This window comes from Vipera ursinii, assembly GCF_947247035.1.
Source record: "Vipera ursinii genome assembly, chromosome: 2".
Taxonomy (NCBI): domain Eukaryota; kingdom Metazoa; phylum Chordata; class Lepidosauria; order Squamata; family Viperidae; genus Vipera; species Vipera ursinii.
Window position 1 is genome coordinate 64,942,651 of NC_139513.1, and position 22,091 is coordinate 64,964,741.

The 22,091-nt window shown below is 38.6% G+C and overlaps 1 protein-coding gene across 2 annotated transcripts in view; it reads right to left on the reverse strand.

Annotated features, from left to right (window-relative positions):
- The window catches only part of PRKCD (protein kinase C delta), a 70,399-nt gene that overhangs the window by 36,108 nt on the left and 12,200 nt on the right, over positions 1–22,091 (reverse strand). Inside the window, exon 2 of one of the 2 annotated variants that reach the window (XM_083352676.1) lies at positions 7,534–7,669. In XM_083352676.1, the coding sequence (XP_083208802.1) occupies positions 7,534–7,648 (115 nt within the window). In that variant the 5' untranslated portion in view covers positions 7,649–7,669. Of the gene's footprint in view, positions 1–933; positions 1,047–7,533; positions 7,670–22,091 lie in introns of those variants that run through there. The other variant, XM_083352677.1, reaches the window with a different exon arrangement.

Below are 22,091 nucleotides of genomic sequence, written 5' to 3' on the forward strand. Positions count from 1 at the left end.
TATAAATCTTACAATGAATATCGATTCATATTTATTTTGTATTGGTACCTTCACTGTGGCCAGGTCAAGAATTGAAGAAGTAAGAAATGGTAAGCCAAAGAAATCAAGGCATTAGAAAATAAAATGATATATAGCTAAATCTAATTTACATGAAGCTATTAACTATAGTTTCATATGTTGTCACCATTCTTTAGAGGATCTTTTCAATTCCAACCACAATTTTCTCATCCTTTCTCTCAACCCATTTATTCTCCCTGCAGGCATTCATTTTGCTTGGATTCTCATTCATTTAACACCATGCACCTTCAGTGTATAGTACTTCTCTTGTACTGTACTCACTTTTTTATTCAGTCACTACTTACTTTCTGATCTTAAACTATAAAATCTTTTGGAAAAAGGAACACACACACACTTCTTTTTCCAAAAGATTTTTAAACAATCTGTTTCTCAAGGTTTATCAAGTTTTCACTGAATATCCCCCTTCTTTATAATGAATAAGTGGTATAATTTTTAGCTACATTTATGCAAGAATATGATGACTTGAATTAGTTACTGGGGTAAAAGCTCTTTTGCAAAAGAAAAAAAGAACTTCAAAGAAAAATGTCTTATTTAATGTCTGAATCACTCCAATGTAATTCTCTTTCTTAGGTATGCTTGTTTTGTTTTTTTCTATGTTTGCTTAGATTTCCATGACCACACTGGAAAACAATTGCTTTCATTCTTTGCTGACTCTAGCCCAAATATGAGTTACAAAATAATGAGCAGCTTAGTAGTAAAATACCATGGGTAATATGTAACATGTTACATGAGAGATCCTATTTTGTTTTCCCTTTTCCATCTATCATTTAAATGAAGACAATTTGCATTGTTTTGTTGCTGCATTTTACTCTGTTTATCATGAATTGTTTTAAGATCAAATTGAATGGATCTTACATTCCAGGTTTCTATGGAGAAAAAATCTTTAAAGCATCGGACTTTCCTTTCACCACCAGATACATCCACAGCTGAGCGTCCTTTCAGCTTTGGCCCAGTCGCTTCATTCTTTCTGGCGCTACTAGTACTAGCCCTCTGCTCTTCCCCAGTAGCATATTGGACGCTTTCTGACCTGAGGGGCTCATCTTCCAGCGTCAAATCTTTTTTCCTTTTGGTACTGTCCATGGGGTTTTCATGGCAAAGATACTGGAGTGGGTTGCCATTTCCTTCTCCAGTGGATCACGTTTTGTCAGAACTCTCTGCTATGACCTGTCCGTCTTGTGTGGCCCTGCACGGCATAGCTCATAGCTTCATTGAATTACGCCAGGCCCCTTCGCCACGACAAGGCAGTAATCCATGAAGGGGTCAAATTGAATAAGTGGCATTGATATGGATGAAATAACATTAATCAAAATTATTAGATAAATATAATGGTCCTTCTATATTCATAAATCATAGACTATTCCATTGCACGATATTGTATTTTCTCACTGCATTGGTACAGCTTAAAATGCACTGATTTGGCACAGCATGAAATCATTTATGTTTCTAAACTAAAAAGGAATCCTTGAACTCCAAATGCACTTTATATTTCTGAAAGGAGGCCTCAAGTATATTATTTGCCACTGTAGTGTTTAAGATAATAACTGCATCTCCTCTAAACATCTGAGGAATTATTTTATTAGATCTGAACACAAGCACAATAAAGCATCAACTATTAATGGCTCAAGTATTAATGCATAAAGAATTAAAAATACTGAATATAGTGACATACACTATAGATGTATCATAATCCTGAATTCATAAAATATTCAAATGTTCAAATGCATCCATTTTGTTGAATAGCTTATGCATGCACTGTTTCAAAATACTTAATGTATCCTTGAACTACACTCTTAAATTATAATTTTATATGTAAATGCTTTTTCCATTTCAGAACAAATACAGAAACATTCAGTTTGTTGTTGATGTGATGGAATTAATGAAACATGAATGTGTTTCACACAGAATATATATATATATATATATATGTATATATGTATATGTATATATATATATATATATATATATATATATATATATATATATATATATACACATATACATATACATACACACACACACACACACACACACACACACACACACACACACACATATATATATATATATATATATATATATATATATATATTAGCTTGAAGTCACAGGAAGAGAGAAGTGGGAAGAAACATGCCCTGTTAAGTATTTTTGATCCATGTCTTGGATACTGACTGCAAATGAAAATGGCTAAGTGGGATTTTTAATGTTCTAGACATGAGTGGGAAAGGGCAATGATACTTCTAGGCTATATGAAAAAGAAAAAATTCAGCAGCAGCCAAGGTGCTGGTGCTGGTATTAAGGGAAATAGAATGATAGAAGAAATACTGTGCAATTAGCCTCACCTCTTTTGTACAAACATTGGCAAAATGGCAAAATTTGTGATGCAATTTTTATCAATTTGACAAAAGTCGGCAAGATTACATGGACACCTATGAAATCATATGTTCTCTAGAATCTGCCCTGCCTAAGATAAAAGTTTAACTTCACCTAAAATAGAATCTAATACACAAGGAAGTTTCCTTGGCTTTAGAAACCATTCACTATTACGATAACTAGAAAGAAGGTGCCAAATTCTTTTCTTTTTTCTTTTTGGTATGTTTTAAATGGGAAAGGAAACAAGAAGTAAACTGTCCCATCCCCACACCTAAAGGCTTAAAGTTCCAAACTGACAATATTCAGGCTGATTTGACAAGAAAATTATGGGAAGAAAAATGAACTTCAGCAATGGGATCCCTGTTCATTATTTCTATCAAGCTCATCTTCCTTACTCTCTGCAGATACTTCAGATCTTCTTGGAGTTGTACACAGAATGAATAAATAAACCTTACATAACCAATATAGATGGTAGGGTTGCCAGTATACCTACAGACAGCACCTCAGTTGTCTACCAGACACTGGCCCTGAAAACAGCCTTTAATTTTTTGTTTAAAAAATAATTAACATTAATTTTAAAAGAAGAGTGAGAAGCCACCTGAGAACCTCAAGAAAAGATGAGGACTTTAAATTCTTTGTAAGTCTGAAAGGCATGCTTCAAAAAAAAAAAAGCCCCTTAGGTACCACTTTGTTTGGAATCTTAGCCAGAAAATAAGACAACAACAGTGAAGTGGTAAAGAACATCCTGAATGGCTAGAGAAACATCATGATGCCTTCTGCTAAATGGCCATTTTATATTTGGGCTAGTTGACCCTGATGACTATTTTGTTGGGAGTACACATGCTATAGATTAATAAACCTAAATGTATTCACAAGCCTAAAATGGTTAAAGATTGAGGGGGGCGGGTTTTCATTAAAAATGAAAGCCAAACAAGCCAAATTATGCCTTCACACAGTGTGTGATCTTACTCTTCGCTTCCCTGACTTCTTTGGTTGGTAGGGAGAATTTTAATGGGAGACTTAAAAAAGATTTTTTTCAAGATGTCTCAGCAAGTCATTGCAAATAGCAACTTTCTTTTCTCACCTGCATGGGAAATTAGATAAGTCATAAAGCAGCTTAATAGCAGTTTGGTTTCCCTTTCCCTTTAATGAGTAATGAGAATAAATGGCAATCATAAAATAGATTTGCTTTCTCTAATGCTCTGGGCTTTTAAGAGGAAGGTTGATGCATAAAACATGGTGGTGATGCTGGTGGTGGTAAAAAGAATTTAGATTACCTTTGGTAACAATACACAGCTGGGCTAAGTTATGAGTTAGTCCTTGTTGGCTGCCCAGAGTCACTTGGCAAATGGGCAACATATACAAATAAAGAAAGAAACCAATTAATTTTTAAGGGTAGGTGGGTGGGTGCTACATTCTTTTTTTTTAAAATCCCATTTATATCCCGCCCTTCTCCAAAGACTCAGGGCGGCTTACAATCTAAGCACAAATCAATGTGCTTAACAATAGCCTTCATTCTATGTATATGCCTGCTTATTAGGGCTTTCACACACACACACCCCAGCGGCATTATTCAAAGTCAGCTTATTGCCCCCAACAATCTGGGTCCTCATTTTACCTACCTCGGAAGGATGGAAGGCTGAGTCAACCTTGAGCCTGGTGGGATGCGAACCTGCACTAATTGCAGGCAGCTGGTGTTACTTAAGGAGGCATTAGCCCACTGCTCCACCAAGACTCTTTCTCTGCACATAATTGTCTCTTTTCCATAAAAAATAAAATGCCAACTTGTTTTACTTGCTGGACAACACTTAAGATATGAATTTTTTGATGAAAGGTAAATGTTCATTAATTCAGATAATACAAATTTATTATTGCTGTTCCAATAACGGTCCATGACGGCCATGGACCTGACGCAAGTAATTTCGGAACCTACTCATGAGGGAGGCCACACCCTTGACCTGATTTTTTTATCTGGACGGTGGTTGGATGATCTTGGTGGGGGCTCTCCATTTATTATGCCCCTGTCATGGACCGATCATCACCTCCTGCGGCTGGTCTTCCGTTTTGCCACCCCCCGCCGTGGGGGTACGGAGCCAATTAGATGGTACCGCCCCAGACGCTTAATGGATCCTGATAGATTCCAAGCGGCGCTGGGGTCCCCACCTGCCTCCATTGCTCACAACTCGGCGGATGCCTTAGTGGAAGCCTGGGAAAGGGCAGCCACTGAGGCACTTGACCGGGTTATACCCTTGCGGCCCCTGACCCGGTGCAGATCCCAGCGAGCTCCATGGTTCTCCGTGGAGCTCCGGGAGATGAAGCGTCGGAAACGGGGCCTAGAGAGCTGTTGGAGGTCTAGCCGATCCGAACCCGACCGGTTGCAGTTAAGAACCCATATTAGGTCTTATCTCGCAGCGATGAGGGTGGCGAGGTGTAATTACTTCTCCACCCTCATCGCGTCCGCAGATAATCGCCCGGCCGCCCTGTTTAGGGTGACTCGCTCACTTTTTAATCAGAAGGTGAGGGAGGATCCCTTGCAAGGTCGTGCCGAGGAATTTAGTCAACATCTGTCGGATAAAATCGCTCGGATTTGGACTGGTTTGGACTCCAGCTAGGCAGAGTCTGGCGATCAGGACACGGGCGGTCTTGTCAATGTTATCTGGGAAGAGTTTGATTCTGTGACCCCTGATGAAGTGGACAGGATTATGGGGAGGCTGAGCTCCACCACATGTTTATTGGACCCGTGCCCTTCCTGGCTGGTTTATGCAGCTAGGGAGAGGACATGAGGCTGGCTCCAGGCAGTTATATCTGCTTCTTTGAGTGAGGGTTATTTCCCCACCGTCTTGAAGGAGGCGGTGGTGAGACCTCTCCTCAAGAAGCCTGCCTTGGACCCAGCTGTATTGAACAACTTTCGTCCAGTCTCCAACCTTCGCTTTCTTGCGAAGGTTGTTGAGAGTGTGGTGGCGCATCAGCTCCCTCTGGTCCTGGATGAAGCGGATTATTTGGACCCTTACCAATCGGGTTTCAGGCCCGGGTACAGTACGGAGATGGCATTGGTCGCTCTGGTGAATGATCTCTGGAGGGCTCGGGATTGGGGATATTCCTCTGTCCTAGTCCTATTAGACCTCTCGGCGGCTTTCGATACCATCGACCATGGTATCTTGCTGCGGCGTCTCAGGGGATTGGGAGTGGGAGGCACAGTTCTTTAGTGGTTCTCCTCCTATCTCCTGGGACGCTCGCAGTCGGTGTTGGCAGGGGGGCAGAGATCGGCCCCTAGGTCTCTCGTTTGTGGAGTTCCTCAGGGGTCGGTTCTCTCGCCTCTCCTGTTCAACATCTACATGAAACCGCTGGGTGAGATCATTCGTGGTTTTGGAGTTGGGTATCATCAATACGCCGATGATACCCAACTTTTCTTTTCGACCCCAAACCACCCCAGTGATGCCCTCGCTGTGATGTCCCGTTGCCTGGAGGCGGTTCGGGTCTGGATGGGGAGGAACAGACTTCAACTCAACCCTGACAAGACTGAGTGGCTGTACATTCCGGCATCCCGGGACATTCAAAATGTTCCATCTCTTTCTATGGGGGGTGAGCTCTTACCCCCCGTGGATAGGGCTCGCAACTTGGGAGTCCTCCTAGATTCACGGCTTACTCTGGAAGATCATATAGTGGCCGTGACTAGGGGGGCTTTCGCCCAGGTTCGCCTGGTGCGCCAGTTGCGGCCCTATCTGGACCGGGATGCCCTGTGTACGGTCACTCATTTTTTTTTATTTTTTTTTAATTCCATTTATATCCCGCCCTTCTCCGAAGACTCAGGGTGGCTTACAAGCTTAGCAGTAGCCTTCATTCTATGTATATGCCTGCTTATTAGGGCTTTCACACACACCCCAAGCGGCATTATTACAAAGTCAGCTTAATTGCCCCCAACATTTTACCTACCTCGGAAGGATGGAAGGCTGAGTCAACCTTGAGCCTGGTGGGACGCGAACCTGCACTAATTGCAGGCAGCTGGTGTTACTTAAGGAGGCATTAGCCCACTGCTCCACCAAGGCTCGTGACCTCTCGCCTTGACTACTGTAATGCTCTCTACATGGGGCTTCCCTTGAAGACCACTTGGAGGCTCCAACTGGTACAGAATGCGGCCGCGAGAGTTGTCTTGGGAGTTTCCTGGTACTCCCATGTTACACCTTTGCTCCGCGAGCTGCATTGGCTACCAGTTGTCTTCCAGGTGAGGTTCAAGGTCTTGGTCATGATCTTTAAGTCCTTACATGGCATGGGTCCGGGTTACCTCGGGGACCACCTGCTGCCGGCGTCAACTTCCCTCCGCCCAGTACGTGCCCACAGAGAGGGCCTCCTCAGGGTGCCTCCGGTCAGGGAATGTCGACTGGTGGCCCCCATGGGGACGGCCTTCTCTGTGGGCGCTCCGGCATTATGGAACCAACTGCCGGTTGAGCTCCGGATGGCATCAGACCTCTGATCCTTCCGCCGCGGGCTGAAGACCCACTTATTTGAATTAGCTGGTCTGGCCTGATGGGGGAATATGGGTTTTTAAATTGGTTTTTTAGTACTTTATTATTGTTGTTTTTTAACTGGGCACTGGTTTAATTTCCTTTTAACTTTTGTATCGTTATTTATATATGCCCTGTGAACCACCCTGAGTCCCTAGGGAGAAGGGCGGTATAGAAATCAAATAAAACTAAAACTAAACTAAACTAAACAAATAATAGTGAAATTGGCATTTTTACTCTGAGGGAGCAGAATAAATTTGGCGAATTAGAGCAGTTTCTAAATTTGACAAATAAATAAAACAGCTTAAATATAAACAAATAAATCAGCTTCTGATTTAAAATAACAGAACAAGTTCCAACCCATGCCTCTAACCTGAATACTGCTAAAAGAAATCCAGCTCTTATATTAGAAATGTCTTACTAGTTTTGACCCACCAGCTGTATTTGAAATTTAAATAATATCTTCGTAATAACTCAGAGACAGTTACTTTTAAGTAATTATGCACAGGATTGAACTGTAGTTTTCTCAGACTATTTCAGAAGAGATCCACTTAAAAACACAGTCAAAATGATTTTATTTTACCTGTAGTCAAAGCCTCTTTCATTTTTATTGCGCAGAAAGGCTGTAGTTGATCTCCCTGATTCTGAACTGGCCCTAGCTCAAAAGAGTTGAATGATATTCGTAAAAAGGGAGCCATAATTCACAGCTCAGCAGTCACCTATAGAAGAAAAAGCAGACAATGATGTTAAGTCAAAAAGTATACTGAGTAAAAATAAAAATTAAGAAAGCACAAATAAATTCTGTTTCAAATCTGGTCACATTTTTCCACTATTATTAATGGCTCTATCTTTTTCTCACCCACTATCTTGACACCTCCTGAAATGATCCTGTGCATGGACTTGTGTAACTTTTCTTGCAGAAACACTTGTAGGACATGTATAGTAGCAAGTCAAATATTTCATTTGATACAGTGTAACAAATAGGAAGGAGACATCTGAATTTAGTTTGTTCCTTTCTCCAAGCTATTTCACTCCATGTCTTTTTTTAAAAAAACAGAGTACTAAGCCCTTCTCTTTCCTGTGCAGCATATACAGTAGCTTCATTTGCTTGCATTTATTCCTCCCCTTGCTCTCTCAGCAATATGCATACGTATTAAATAAAATGTAGACTGAAATTATGAGGATCAGAGCTAGTATCTCTGCTGATTTAGAATTATGGAGCACATGCACACATATATAGTTTCATCAGTTAAATTAAAATATGAATTAAGAACTATAATTCCTATTCTACTAACATTGTTCCATGATTCTTCTACTCCTTCTGTTAACATATAACACATTCATTTGCAAGTTTTCTTGTTAAATCATGCACTTATTCCATATGCCACAATTCAGGAGATCAGCAGAAAAAGTTCATTTAGCTCAGTATTTTTATTCATACTTGCTAGTCAGTAGGTGTCACTCTCTCATGCTGTTTCCAAGAAAATGCAGTATTATGCCAAATATATATTATGTTTAAAATACCCATAATATTGCTGTTTCTGTCCAGATCCTAGCCATTATGAGACTCCTTGACATGTGTGCTCTTTTCTTTAAATTATCTCAGATTATTTCCAACCATCTGCTACAATGTTCTTATACTGTATACTACTTAGGTAGTGAAAATAGTTTTATTTCAAAATTAAGAAATGCATGGATATCCAACCATGTTTTAATAAAGGAATTTAATAAGAACACATTGACATCCTCATTTATTCAATTTCTTGGGCAACCACCAAGAATACCACACGGTACACAGATAATCCATTTTAGAAAGAAAAAAAGGATACAAAACTATCCATGCTGGATATGTCTACCTAGTGTGCCCTCATTCTATTCCTAAAAATCCATAAGGCACATTGTGCAAAAGGATGCACGCAGAAATAATATAGCAGCAGCATCTCCATAATTTGAGAAATGAAAAAAGTCTATAAAGGGCAATCAAAATAATCACTGGATAAAGAAATATTGCTCTTTTAAGGTGGGGAAAAGATACATATAGGAAGGCATACTGCACAAAGGTGCTTATAATTACACACGTTACAATATCAGAATCTGAAGATAGAAAAATTCCAAACAGAGAAAATGAAATCCTTTTTCATACAATTTATATGTAAGTCACAGCCCACATAATATAATGATAGTTATCATCTAAGATGATATTAAAGAGAAATATTGTTTTGTTATGTACATGCCCCAACATTGAAAATCCTACAGTACAGATAGTCCACGACTTACAATGGTTCATAGTGACCATTTGAAGCTACAATGGCACAAAAAAGTGGCTTATGACTGTGTTTCACACTTGCAACCATTGTAGCATCTCCTTGGTCATGTGATCAAAATTCAGGTGCTTGGTAACTGATTCATATTTATGACCGTTGCAGTGTCCCGGAATCATGTGATCACCTTTTGAGACCTTCTGAGAAGCAACAGAGAAGCCAGATTCACTTAACAACAGTATTATTAACTTAAGAACTGCAGAGATTCACTTAACAACTGTGGCAAGAAAGGTCGTAAAATGGGGCAAAATTCATTTGTCTCCCTTAGCAACAAAAATTTGGGGCTCAATTGTGGTTGTAAGTCGAGGACTGTGTTGTTGTTAGCTGCGAAGTCATGTCCGACCCATCGCGACCCTATGGACAACATTCCTCCAGGCCTTCCTGTCCTCTACCATCTTCTGGAGTCCATTTAAGCTCACGCCTACTGCTTCAGTGACTCCATCCAGCCACCTCATTCTCTGTCGTCCCCTTCTTCTATTGCCCTCGATCTTTCCCAGCATTAGGCTCTTCTCCAGTGAGTCCTTCCTTCTCATTAGGTGGCCAAAGTTTTAGCTTCAGGATCTGGCCTTCTAAAGAGCAGTCAGGATTGATCTCCTCTAGGACTGACCGGTTTGATCGCCTTGCGGTCCAAGGGACTCGCAGGAGTCTTCTCCAGCACCACAGTTCAAAGGCCTCAATTCTTTGGCGCTCAGCCTTTCTTATGGTCCAACTTTCACTGCCATACATTGCAACTGGAAAGACCATAGCCTTGACTATACGCACTTTTGTTGACAGGGTGATGTCTCTGCTTTTTAGTGTGCTGTCTAGATTTGCCATGGCTTTCCTCCCCAGGAGCAAGCGTCTTTTGATTTCTTGGCTACAGTCCCCATCTGCAGTGATCTTGGAGCCCAGAAAAATAAAATCTGTCACTACTTCCATTTCTTCCCCGTCTATTTGCCAGGAATTGAGAGGGCCAGATGCCATGATCTTGGTTTTCTTAATGTTAAGTTTCAACCCAAGTTTTGCACTCTCCTTCTTCACCCGCAACAAGAGGCTCTTTAGTTCTTCTTCACTTTCTGCCATTAGAGTGGTATCATCTGCGTATCTCAGGTTGTTGATATTTCTTCCGGCAATCTTAATTCCAACTTTTGATTCATCTAGCCCTGCCTTTCTCATGATGTGCTCTGCATATAAGTTAAATAGGCAGGGCGACAGTATACATCCTTGCCGGACTCCTTTCCCAATTTTGAACCAATCAGTGGTTCCGTGTCCAGTTCTCACTGTTGCCTTGACCCACATATAGGTTTCTCAAGAGACAAATAAGATGGTCTGGTACTCCCATCTCTTTAAGAACTTGCCACAGTTTGTTATGATCCACACAATCAAAGGCTTTAGCATAGTCAATGAAGCAGAAGTAGATGTTTTTCTGGAACTCCCTAGCTTTCTCCATGATCCAGCGTATGTTGGCAATTTGATCTCTAGTTCCTCTGCCTCTTCGAAATCCTGTCTGTACTTCTGGTAGTTCTCGATCCACATACTGCTGAAGTCTAGCTTGTAGGATTTTAAGCATGACTTTACTAGCATGAGAAATGAGTGCAATGGTGCGATAGTTTGAACATTCTTTGGCACTGCCTTTCTTTGGAATTGGAATGTAAACTGATCTTTTCCAATCCTGTGGCCATTGTTGAGTTTTCCAAATTTGCTGGCAAATTGAGTGTAGTACTTTTACTGCATTGTCTTTTAAGATTTTGAATAGCTCAGCTGGAATACTGTCACTTCCACTAGCTTTGTTGTTGCTCAGCTTTTCTAAGGCCCACTTCACTTCACATTCTAGGATGTCTGGCTCGAGGTCAGTGACCACCTCATTGTGATTATCAGGGACGTTAAGCTCATTCTTGTATAGTTCTTCTGTGTAATTTTGCCACCTCTTCTTAATCTCTTCTGCCTCTGTTAGGTCCCTGCCATTTTGGTCCTTTATCATGCCCATTTTTGCATTAAACGTTCCCTTCATTTCTCCAATTTTCTTGAAAAGATCTCTGGTCCTCCCTATTCTATTGTTTTCTTCTATTTCTTTGCACTGTTCATTTAAGAAGGCATTCTTATCTCTTCTAGCTATTCTCTGGAATTCTGCATTCAATTGGGCGTATCTTTCTTTTTCTCCCTTGCCTTTCGCTTCCCTCCTTTCCTCAGCTATTTGCAAAGCTTCCTCAGACAGCCATTTTGCTTTCTTGCATTTCTTTTTCTTTGGGATGGTTTTGGTTGCTACCTCTTGTACAATGTCGCGAACCTCTGTCCATAGTTCTTCAGGCACTCTGTCTATCAGATCTAATTCCTTAAATCTATTTGTCACCTCTACTGTATATTCAACAGGGATATGATTTAATTCATACCTGAGTGGCCTAGTGCTTTTCCCTACTTTCTTCAGTTTAAGCCTAAACTTTGCAAGGAGAAGCTCATGGTCTGAGCCACAGTCAGCTCCTGGTCTTGTTTTTACTGACTGTATAGAGCTTCTCCATCTTTGGCTGCAGAGCATATAGTCAATCTGATTTCTGTGTTGACCATCTGGTGATGTCCATGTGTAGAGCCGTCTCTTGGGTTGTTGAAAAAGAGTGTTTGCTATGACCATCGTATTCTCTTGACAGAATTCTATCAGCCTGTGCCCTGCTTCATTTTGTACTCCAAGGCCAAACTTGCCTGTTATTCCAGTTATCTTTTGGCTTCCTACTTTAGCATTCCAATCCCCCATGATGATAAGAACATCATTTTTTGGTGTTAGTTCTATAAGGTGCTGTAGTGCTTCATAGAACTGGTCAATTTCATCCTCTTCAGCACTGGTGGTTGGGGCATAGACCTGGACTACTGTGATATTGAATGGTTTGCCTTGGATTCGAACTGAGATCATTCTGTCATTTTGAGGATTGTATCCCAGTATTGCTTTTCCTACTCTTTTATTGACTATGAAGGCTACTCCATTTCTTCTGAAGGATTCTTGCCCACAATAGTATACCTGATGGTCATCTGAATTAAATTCACCCATTCCTGTCCATTTTAGTTCACTGATACCTAAGATGTCAATGTTCAGTCTTGTCGAGGACTATCTGTACTTAATTAAGTGACATTAGGGTTTAGTCACTCCTATGGATATTCTGAACCGAGTGATTTCTCCTGCACTATATACAATTACTTCAGCTAGGCCACAAAAACAAGCCATTGTGTTCTACCAAAATGACAGGAATGATGACATGTTGTTTTTTCTACTTGGCAAATAACATTTATCAGTGTTTTCAGAAGTGACATATTAAAATTTCTAAGAAAGTTTTTTTAAAAAAAAATAAATATTCAGATTCTTGTATATAACACTGAGAAGAAAGATAGAATTCTGGCTTAAGATTTAACAAGAGTTTGAATGAACATAATCTAATTGTCCTTGCTTGCTTCTTGCTAAGCTGGCAAGACTCCATGGCTAGTTTGCTTACTACTTTATTCAAACTGGCGTTTCCAACCTGCTATTATCCAGCAAACCAGGAACCAAAAGCAAAGAACAAATAATGTCATCAAATTCTGGTTTGTTAGGAAACCAGTGAACCAGGAATTCAGATATGGGCATACCACTAAACAAACCTGTGCTGCAAGTTTCTTGTTTTGCTCAGGCTTCCCTGACGGAAGGCAAACATAAAGGAATTAAGCAATAGCTTTGTGTTGCCTATTGCTAATAAGCCAGTGTTTAGAGCCATTTGATTATTACAGGATATGAAACCTATGAAAGAGCTGAGGGGATACATATTTTATTTGATTCTTTAACCAACACCAAGAGACAAACATTTTTACATTTATGAAATGTATTGGCAGAGCGAATAATGAAATGCAGCTTAACACGCAAGGAAATCAGGACACACCCGGTGCTGAACAGACAAGAAATTCATTGCCCACAATCACCTGAACTAAGTAGAATGGCCTGTGCCCAATAGAGATGTATTGTCTTTCGACCATATTGAATAAATTCAAGCAGTAAAGCTGTTTTGCTTTATTAGTCCACAGTCCAATGCCTGAAAGCAGCATAATATTTAATGATTAATGTGATAACACCACATGAAATACAGTCTGTTTTCTTTTTTTTTTCTTGCAGAGTATATTCCCTCCCTATGTCATTTCAGATGGAAGAGCAACTGCTTAACCGTCTTAATTTTAAAAGTTCAAATGTGTGCTGTTTCAGTGCAGAAATTAAATCTCACTTTTAGTCATACATGGCTTAACTACACTTTCCCAGGGGGAACATACAAAAAGAAAAAAGGAATTATGTACACTATGATGTTCTCCTATCTTGTGTTTTTTAAAGAAATGAAATCGACAGCACAACAGATGCAAATATATAGCGCTGTTCAGGTAACCATATGACTGGACAAACAAAGAATAATTTGTGTTCTTCAGAATGGACCACAATAAGCGCTTGCATGAGCAGAGCAAAGCAAAATCTATCAGTGAACAGAGCCACCATTATCACATTCTCCAACCAACAGCAATAGTATTTGGTATCAGAAGGTAGGCTTGGGAAACTTTGGTTTGGGAATAGATGTACTGGTCTTCTTTACTTTCTCTTTTACCGCTTCAGGTTTAGAGAGAGTTCTGCCCTCCCATTGATAAGGCAGTCTTTGATGAGGTTCATGCACTATATTCAATTCTAGCATGTTTGGGGAGGAGAGTTAATTCAGGATGGATAATTTTTTCTAGTTTAGACCTCACCTCTCATTTTCCTAATGCAGCAGAGACGATACATCAAACTCAATTTCATTGAGGGCCGCATCAGCATTGTGGTTGCCCTCAGGGGGCCAGGTGGGTGTGGCCTACTGGGTGGGCATGGCTAGAGTGCATATGGCCTACTGGGTGGGCATGGCCAGCTCTACATCGTTCGCATCAAGGATGCCTATGGGGGCCTAGGCAGGAGTGGGACAGATCTGAGGGTCTCTGGCAGAAGGAGGGTCTCTGGGCCAGGGCCAAGGCAGTGGGGGCCGTTCCCTCACTCTTTCCAGGATGGCTTCGCGGGCCACATGAAACCACTTCGCGGGCCGGATCCGGCCCCCGGGCCTTGTGTTTGACATGTCTGCGATACAAGAAGCCTTCTGGAAATGCTGTATACTTTAGCAAATAGTGTGAACAAAACCAAGTATATCTAATTTTAAAAACACACAATTATGCAAATAGCACTTTGCAATGGTGTATAAAACCAGTATTTCAATTAAGAATTATTTCAAAATAAATATATTTTTTCTTTAATTCCGGACATGTAGAGGGATTTAGTATTTTCCCTTTTCTTCTATATCAATTATGTTTCTTTGTACTTTTCTGTTAAACATCAACTTCATTTATTAGATGAGTACACTATTTGTAACTGAAAAAGGACATATGTTACAGAGAGTCAATGTACCATTAAGGACTCAAAATTGTCGCGGGAGAGATTAGTATTTTTTTAAAAAAGAGAAATTTTCTAACTTCCCCACAATCTTCCAAACACTAAATGGAAATATAGCAGCTGAATGGCCTTCATAACTGATACATTGTTTTGAATAGCTCATAAACAGTCTTTTCCCACTAAAACATATCTTAAATAAAGCTGAATATCCACAATGGAAAAATTACCAGTTTCCAGATTATAGTAGACAGAAAAAAATGTAAGTGTGTAAATAATCACCATCTGGCATATACAGTTAATTTGGGGCAAACTGAAGAAATGGGTTAAGGAGGCACTTATGAAATGATGCTAACTTCTTTTAGAGTGCTTGTTTTAGAGTGAACTATGGAAGAAAATCAAACAATTTGAAGTTGTTTGACAATGACAATTGCTTGAACATGGGTAAGAGCTGCTATTAAGGTCTACGATGTAGTGATTCGTGAGGTGAAGTGTAAATACTTCTTCATACTAATTGCATCTGCAGATAATCGACCAGCGGTCCTCTTTAAGGAGAGCCGTCTTCTCCTGGGGAAGGAGGAGACTGAAGTCTATTTGAAGGGGTGCGCTGAGGAATTTGCAGATTTTCTGGAAGACGGAACTGCTCGACTTCATTCCCAGTTAGATGCTGGCGTGGTTGCTGGTCTGGAGAAGGTTCTTGCCTTGTTATCAGGGAACAGCTTAACCTTGCTACTCCTAAGGATGTGGACAGGACCCTAGGGAGTATGGGCACAAGCATCTGTGTTTTAGACCCATGTCCCTCCTAGATTGTGAAAGCTTTCTGGTAGATGACAGGCAGGTGGACTCTGGCAGTGATTAATGCTTCCTTATAGGAGGTGATACTCCCTCTCAGCAATTTAAGGAGGCTGTGGTCTGCCCTCTTCTCAAGAAGTCATTGCTGGATAATTTCCGACCTGTCTCCAATTTTCTCTTTTGGGGGAAGGTTGTTGAGAAGGTGGTTGCATGGCAGCTCCAGAGGTTTCTGGATGAAACAGATTATCTATACCCCTACCAGTCAGGATTCAGGCCTGGATATGGGACAGAAATGGCATTGGTCACACTTTTTGATTATCTCTGACAGGAGCGGAATAGGGGTAGTATATCCATCTTTGTTCTACTTGACCTCTTGGCGGCTTTCAATACCATTGACCATGGTAACCTTCTGGAGCAGCTTTGGGAATTGAGAGTGGGGAGCATTGTGCTATCCTGGTTCACTTCCTTCCTCTGTGGCACTTCTCAGTTGGTGGTAATAGGAGGCAAGAGATGCCATGTTCTTCTCTCCCTATAATCTCTGTTTTCATCTACATCAAGATGATTTGTTGCTTCTTTGCAATACCCCCTTCCTAACATCACTCTTGTGTTTAACTGCAGACATTCGCAGTTACTACACACCACACACAACTAAACAGTGAACTGTATCTGAATGAATCTGTGAACAGTATGTGACTGGGAAGTGAGAGGAAATCAGGTGCACGAGAAACTAACCCGTTCTTGCCTTCTCCCAACTACCAGGACCTTCCAGATTTCAGGAACAGTTAGACAGGTTTGTTCAAACTGGTGAAAGTTTACAACTCAAGTAGAATGAGAGTAATTTGTACCTTAATGTGCAAATCATTTAAAAACCAAATCAGGGAAAGAACTCTTAATAAAATGGAGAGTGAATGTTTCCCCATTTTGAAGAACTTTAAATGATACTAAGTCCTCTGCAGATGTGGTGACTTCATGGTGATCTATGGAGCTTTCTTGTCAACAATACAGATTGCAACTTCAAACTGTTTTCTTATGAGATAAACTTTTGAGTTTTTCATCTAGTCTAAGCTCTGCTATTCTTTGGAAACCTCCTATCCTGGGCCTGACCCTGCGTTAGCTTCCAAGCCCAGACAAGGCAGAATAACAGAATAACAGAGTTGGAGCAGACCTTGGAGGTCTTCTAGTCCAAACCCCTGTTTGGACTAGGAAGCAGGAATACCATTTCAGACAAAAGGTGGCCAATCTCTTTTTAAAAACCTCCAATGCTGGAGCACCCACAATTTCTGGAGATAAGTCATTCCACTGATTAATTGTTCTGTCAAGAAATTTCTTCTCAGTTCTAGGTTGCTTCTCTCCTTGGATTAGTTTGGTGCCATATTTAAATTGGCTTTAACAGAATCCTACTGCTAGGTAGTAAAAAAGGTGGCCATGCTTTTAAAGATACCTTTCAGCACAGTGTCTCCACGTTGGTGACTTAAAGATTTTTTAAAATAAATTTTATTAGTTTTTATAGGGTTAGGAATGAGGTGGGATCGGAATTGGGGTTGGGATTTGGATTAGGGTTAGAATTAGGGTTGGGGTTGGAGTTTTTCCAAATAACATTCTCAATTTTTAGCAAACAGCATAATGTCTGGGTTCATGTGTTTAACAAGAAATAATAGATAATAGTTAGTTATCATAAACAATATGTTAATTAATCGCTCAATAGTCTTCTTCTTACTAATATATATTCAAAGTTACATATCACATTTCTTTTTAACTCATGTTTCTAACCATTGATAGAAATTATCCCATGTTCTAAAATACACTGAGTCTTCTTTCTCTTTTACCTTTAAAGTCAATCTGTCCATTTATGCACAGTCTAAAAAATTTTTAATTAATACTTCCGTCAGTTGGTAAATTTTCATTTTTCCAATCTTGGGCAAATACAATTCTTGCCGCAGTTAGTACATGTAGAATTAAATTATACAATCTTTCTCATAATTTGCTCCTATTATTCCTAACAAAAATAATTCTGGCTTAAAGTCTATTTGTTTTTTAGTCATTTTCTCCAACCATAAATGTATTTTTACCCAAAATCTTTTTGCTTTTGGGCATGTCCACCAGATATGATAGTAAGTACCTGGCCTTTGTTTGCTTTTCCAACACTTGTTTGAAGTATTTTTAAATATTTTTGCTAATCTCACTGGTGTCATATGCCATCTGTAAAACATTTTATATAAGCTTTCTTTATATGCTTTAGTTAATTTAACATTTCTTTCCCATAATTTTTGCAGTCTTAATTCTATATTATATCCAAAAATTCTTTGCTCATATTATCATCATTTCTTTAATTTGTTCTTCCTCCATCTTTAAGTTTAACAGAAATTAATAGTTTCTTAACTTTTCATCTGTTTTTAACAGTATCTGATCAAATTCTCTCTGTTCCTTGTAGAATCCCATTGTTTTAACAAAAGATTTGATTCATTTTATTTATGTGCTGCCCTCTTACAATGAAGCAACTCTATCAAATGTTTCCTGGGGAATTCTGGAAGTTGAAGTCTACACATCTTCAAGTCACAACCCTACTGATTTTCCCTTAAAGTATGGTTTACACCAGGCTTGGGGACCCATGGAAGTGAGGAATGTCTGAAATGGCTTTATTGTATGCAATATGTCAATGGCATTCTCCTGTGATTATAGTTATATTTATGTTTAATTAGTTAATTGTTCTTTTAAAGTTTATTTTCAATTGTTCTCTTTTATTGCTTGGTGCCTAGAGACATATTGGTAATATGGACAACTATCTACATTTGGTAAACAAATACACAGTATATAATGAAAAATATGCAACTGTCATATCCATATGAACAACAATCAAGATAATTTCCAATTTATCCCATGGAGGAAATTAATATATTTAATAATGTATGATTTTGATGTTATTTATATAACTGGCAATTTAAAATAATATGCATAGATTGCCATCTACTAAGGCGTAACCATATTTTAGCATAAATTCACTAGTATTTAAAACACATAGTCATGTAAAAAGCAAAACCATCTGTTTATCCTCGAATTAACAATAAAAATATTACAGGTAGTCCTCAAATTATGACCATCAACATAGAATGGCCAGTAAGTGACCCATTGTAAGTCAAAACTGCCTATGGTGGAACATAGATGGCCGTTCTCCAAATGCATTGGATTTTTACTATAATGAAACATCATTCACTATAATGAATACAGTAAAAGTATATGTTAAATAGTTGTGTGTTTGCAGTATTAACTAATTTTAACTAATTAACAAATTTTACATTTTCTTTTTGCTCCATCATCCTTCCTTCTTTTTTTTAGGCTAAACCCATAGTTTTCCACATATTGAGGCCTCTGTTTTTCCATACACAAGCAAGATTACTAAAAATCATTTCAAGATCTGATTTTGATCACCTTTACTATACAGGTAGTCCTTGACTTACAACAGTTCGCTTTGTGACTGTTCAAAGTTACAACAGCACTGGAAAAAGTGACTTATGACCATTTTTCACACATATAACCGCTGTAACATCCCCATGGTCACATGATTTACATTTGGGTGCTTGACAACTGATTCACATTTATAATGGTTGCAGTGTTTCAGGGTCATGTGATCCCCTTTTGCTATCTTCTGACCAGCAAAGTCAATGGGAAAACCAGGTTCACATAACAACCGTGTTACTAATTTAACAACTGCAGTGATTCACTCAACAAATGTAGCAAGAAAGGTTGTAAAATGGGGCAACACTCACTTAACAAACTTTCTAATTAGCAATATTAATTTTGGGTTCAAACTTGGTCATACGTTGAGGACTACCTGTACTGTACATACTGCATGTCAACAGCCATATTAAGAAAAATAATATATTGATCTTAATAACCTGATATGCTGCATGTGCAGACGTGGAATGTTGGGGAAACTGAACTTTAATATTCCAAGTAGCCCAGTGCACACTGACACTCTGTTGACATCTTTCCTTTATAAGTATAAATTACATATATTTTATTCACAAGCTTCCTTATCTCTTTATTTAAACAAGCTGCTTTCCCATGAGTTAATGCTTTGTCTCAGTTGCCACACACATGGGGTGAAGAAAATTGCTCATTTCAATCTACAATTGTCATCCTAGTTATTCATTATTACCTAGTAATAATAATAATAAAGTCACACAACAGTAGACAAGGTTTAAAAAATTTAGGTGCCACTTTATTTTCCAGAATAATCTTGTTCCAGAAGTTTTACCACCTTAATAAATAAATGCCTAGATACTTAAGCAGTACTGGAGACCATAAGTAATGAAACTAAAATATTACATTCCAGATAAACATAAATAAATAGTATTTAATAGCAATAAATTGTAATTTATTCTTAATGTTCATTAGGAAGATCTTAGGTCACCAATGTTTTTAGCCTAACTTTAATTCATTTCCTTCCCTTTCCCCCCCTTTTAATTTAAAAGTAAATATTAACTTAAATACAAGTTATTGACTATTGTTTTCTCCTACCAAGAAAAAAATATTTTAAAAAAATCAATTATGCATAGCTATCCCACAATGAGGCAACTAATTTCTCTAAAAAAACTTTATTTCTCCTAAACATTTCTCTTTCTGTGTTAAAGAAATAACCTAGTATTTTGACAATATTTTTAAATTGTCCTGAGAAATGCTATTACACAGCTAACATAAATATTGCAAGCAAAAAGAAAGCAGAACATTTCCACTGGAGACAAGAAGCAATCTCTCCTTGAGAGAAGTATGCTACTTCATGCGGCTATTTAAAGATTAGATATTGAACCTGATTTAGAAAGGAAGAGACCAGGGCTTTTTTTCCTCATAGAACGCTCAGAACGGAGTTCCGGCACCTTTTTTGGATGGAACCTTGTAGGGTAGGCAAGGCGGGTTGTATGACATTATGTGAGTTCCGGCGCCTTTTTCTTTTACAAAAAAAGCACTGGAAGAGACAGAACACACCTTTTTCCTCCTTACGCAGTATACATATGGTCGTAACAACACAAGGAGGCAGAGAGGCAATAGTGCGCTCAATATTGTATCAAAAAAGATTACACAACTAACTAGTACAAGGTGTAGACATATTAGAATTTTACATTTGCATTATGCTATGAATTAAAATAAAAGTTGGGGGAGGGGAAAAAAAAGCTACTCGTTTGGACTGCTATCTTTCTGAGGACATGATCTTTTTCTAAGTTTTGGGAAAATCCAGTCATTTAATGCATAGATGGGAAAGCAAATTGCAGATGGCACCATTAATACTCTTGCAAAATATGGTTCAATCAGTTTACCGGAATATACATACTGTAATGTGTAAATGGTTGGTATAATGTGAAGGAGGTTATCTCTTTGTATATACATGAAATGTAGGTGAGATTGAGGAATGAATCTTTCATAATTTATTACCAAGACTTTGATTAAGTCTTTGGTCACTCTTACAATTCAGCCTTAGTCAGAGCTAGGGCAAACCTATTAAGTGCCATGTTTAATCATAAATATTAGTATAATAGATATAAGGAAGCAACTTTTTTGAAAAAAGTGTGCCATTTAATTAAACTATAAGTGAAACATTACCCTATATTCCATTAAATAAATAACTTTAAAGAGTTATTTTAAAATATTTGAATTATTGGAGCTACAAGCACTTCAATGAGGAGACATCCCTTCAACCATAGTCATATTTGAATAGGGCCGGTCTCTTGCACTTAGCAACTGATTCTATCATACATGTCGATCTATAAGGAAAGTTTTGGAATATCCAGTCATATTTTTCCAAACGTCTTAAGCCTGAAGAAGCTTGTTTATAATGATGATGTCCAAAGGTTTTTTACCCACAATGACTTACTTCTGTGAAGTCAATAACTATTACTGGCATGATCAGAGTGATTTAACAAAAGTTGTTTTTGTATGCCAGATACTATCTAATATTAATTTACCAGTTTCATGCATTGTTTTCAGCTGGTAGATTAGTTTCCTCTGACATTTCAAAAATTCCTTGCGAAATTAAAACTTGATCGTTTTTAGAGCTGGAGGCTTTCTCCTAATCCTGAATTCTATATATAGTATTTCTCTATATTCTTTTAAAAAGGATGTTCCATTTGAAGTCTTACTACTTATGTGTCATTACCAGCCATTATTTTCCTGCTTCTTTTTATCCTAAGTGAAACAAAGCACTACAGTGGAGTTCTTTCTTCAAACCTCAAAAGTCATAGCGAACACCTAAAAAGATTTGCAGGATGAATAGGTAAAATGGAACAGCGGCAGCTCAGACAATCAGGTTAGATGGTGATGCATGATTCTTTTAAATTATTTGAAGATGTCATGTAAGCTAAAGTTATAATTGTAGAGAAAATGAACGTGAACTTGCACTTTAGACAGCGATACTATGATGCCTTCTGATTTTAAGATTCAGGTGATAAGAAGGAATTTAGTGAATCAAAGGGCATTCCTACCTTGAAGGTATGAAAGTGAAAGCATTCATATCTAACAAATGACTGGTCAAAGGTAAGTTGTTTTTCAACTTGAGTATAACTCGGTGCAATCCAGGAACTTAATAAAGCAGAGTCTCAGATCTTGAAGGTTGCAGTACTTGCATTTGTACAAACGGGACTATTGAGTCTCATT